Source organism: Sapajus apella, unplaced genomic scaffold, assembly GCF_009761245.1.
Source record: "Sapajus apella isolate SASKATOON/1434 unplaced genomic scaffold, GSC_monkey_1.0 scaffold48, whole genome shotgun sequence".
Classification (NCBI taxonomy): domain Eukaryota; kingdom Metazoa; phylum Chordata; class Mammalia; order Primates; family Cebidae; genus Sapajus; species Sapajus apella.
Genome location: NW_022436988.1, coordinates 603157 through 605328, shown reverse-complemented (window position 1 = coordinate 605328; position 2172 = coordinate 603157). Strand labels below are relative to the sequence as shown.

At 47.7% G+C, this 2172-nt stretch overlaps 1 protein-coding gene across 1 annotated transcript in view; it reads left to right on the top strand.

Annotated features, from left to right (window-relative positions):
* The first annotated feature begins 388 nt into the window (after nt 1-388).
* Nucleotides 389-2172, top strand: part of FOXK2 (forkhead box K2) — a 43514-nt gene continuing 41730 nt past the window's right edge. The window contains exon 1 of the mRNA XM_032241199.1: nt 389-820. Coding sequence (XP_032097090.1) covers nt 774-820 — 47 coding nt within the window. The 5' untranslated portion in view covers nt 389-773. The remainder of the gene's footprint in view (nt 821-2172) is intronic.

Genomic DNA, 2172 nt, shown 5'->3' with positions numbered 1-2172 from the left:
GTATGAGCCACCCAGCCTCGTGCACTTATTTTAAAAGGAGTCAGGTAGATTAAGTAGTATTTGAGTCTTTTTGAGACTATGCCCTTTTTTTTTTTTTTTAATCAGAGGAGACAGGGCCTCTTGCCCAGACTTAAGTGCAGTGGCGCCATCACAGCTCACTGCAGCCTCGACCTCCCGGGCTCAAACAGTCCTGCTGCCTCAGCCTCCTGAGAGTCTGGGACCACCGGCATGCACCACCATGCCTGGCTAATTTTTTTGTAGAGTTGGAGTCTTGCTGTGTTGCCCAGGCTGGTCTTGACCTCCTGGACCCAAGTGAGCTCCGTGCCTCAGCCTCCCAAAGTGCTGGGATTACAGGCATGAGCTACGATACCTGGCCTAGTCTGTGTTTTTAATTTTCCTGTCTGGCTGGTCTGAATAGTGTCCTTACTGGTGTTTTAAAGTCATGAAACACCTTAGTTGTGAGTTTTGTTTGTAAATGACTTGAAATAACACAGTGAGCTGAGCTTGGAAGTGTTGTGTACACATCCTCAGCTGCTCCAGCGTTGTGGGAGATACTTGGGGACTCTGCTCCTGCTCTTGCAGGGACAGCAAAAGGGTGCTGATTGTGGGCTTTTTTTTTTTCCAGGTGTACATTCAGGTTCCCGAGCACAAACATCAAGATAACGTTCACTGCCCTGTCCAGCGAGAAGAGGGAGAAGCAGGAGGCGTCAGAGTCTCCGGTGAAGGCCGTGCAGCCGCACATCTCACCCCTGACCATCAACATTCCAGACACCATGGCCCATCTCATCAGCCCTCTGCCCTCCCCTACAGGAACCATCAGGTGCGGCAGTGGGGATGGGGGCACTGGAGCGTCCTCAGTCGCAGCGGCAGACCCAGAGCGACGCCTTTCCCTGTCCCTGGCGCTAACTTACGTGGGAAGAGATGCGAAGTGGTGCCTAAAATACCGTTGATTTCTGCCCCGAGTTTCCTGCATTCTGAAATGTGGCTCCCAAGTGATCCTGGTTTTTAGTTACTCATTTTTGTTTTGAGACAGAGCCTCACTCTGCTGCCCAGGCTGGAGTGCAGCGATGTGGTCTTGGCTCCCTGCAGCCTCTGTCCCAGGTTCAGGCAGTTCTCCTGCCTCAGCCACCCTAGTACCTGGGATTACAGGTGCCCGACACCACTCCCGGCTGATTTTTGAATTTTAATAGAGATGGGGTTTTACCATGTTGGTAAGGCTGGTCTTGAACTCCTGACCTCAAGTGATCTGCCTGCCTTGGCCTCCCAAAGTGCTGGGATTGCAGGCGTAGGCCATTGTGCTGGTCTCTACTCATTCTTTAAAAGATTTGTGTTTTTTTTAAATCATACTTTAGGTTCTGGGGTACATGTGCAGTTCATGCAGGATTACTGCATAGGTACATATATGGCAAGGTGGTTTGCTGCCTCCATCCCCCTATCACCTATATCTGGCATTTCTCCCCATGTTATCCCTCCCCATTCCCCATTGTCCTTCCCATAGCCCCTCCCCCAACAGACCCCAGTGTGTGATGCACCCCTCCCTGTGTCCATGTGTTCTCATTGTTCAACACCCGCCTTTGAGTGAGAACATTCAGTGTTTGATTTTCTGTTCTTGTGTCAGTTTGCTGAGAATGATGGATTCATCTGTGTCTCTACAAAGGACACGAACTCGTTTTTTATGGCTGCATAGTATTTCATGGTGTGTATGTGCCACATTTTCTTTGTCCAGTCTGTCATTGATGGGCATTTGGGCTGGTTCCAGGTCTTTGCTGTTGTAAACAGTGCCACAGTGAACATACGTGTGCGTGTGTCTTTATAATAGAACGATTTATAATCCTTTGGGTATATACCCAGTAATGGGACTGCTGGGTCAAATGGAATTTCTATTTCTAGATCCTTGGGGAATTGCCACACTGTCTACAACAATGGTAGAACTAATTTACACTCCCACCAACAGTGTAAAAGTATTTGTTTCTCCACATCCTCTCCAGCGTTTGTTGTTGCCTGATTTTATAATGATCGCTATTCTTTTTTTTCCTTTTTATTTTCACCACTATACTAACGAGGATAATGATCGCCATTCTTACTGGCATGAGATGGTATCTCAATGTGGTTTTGATTTGCATTTCTCTAATGACCAGTGATGATGAGCATTTTTTTTTTTTTTTTTTTTTG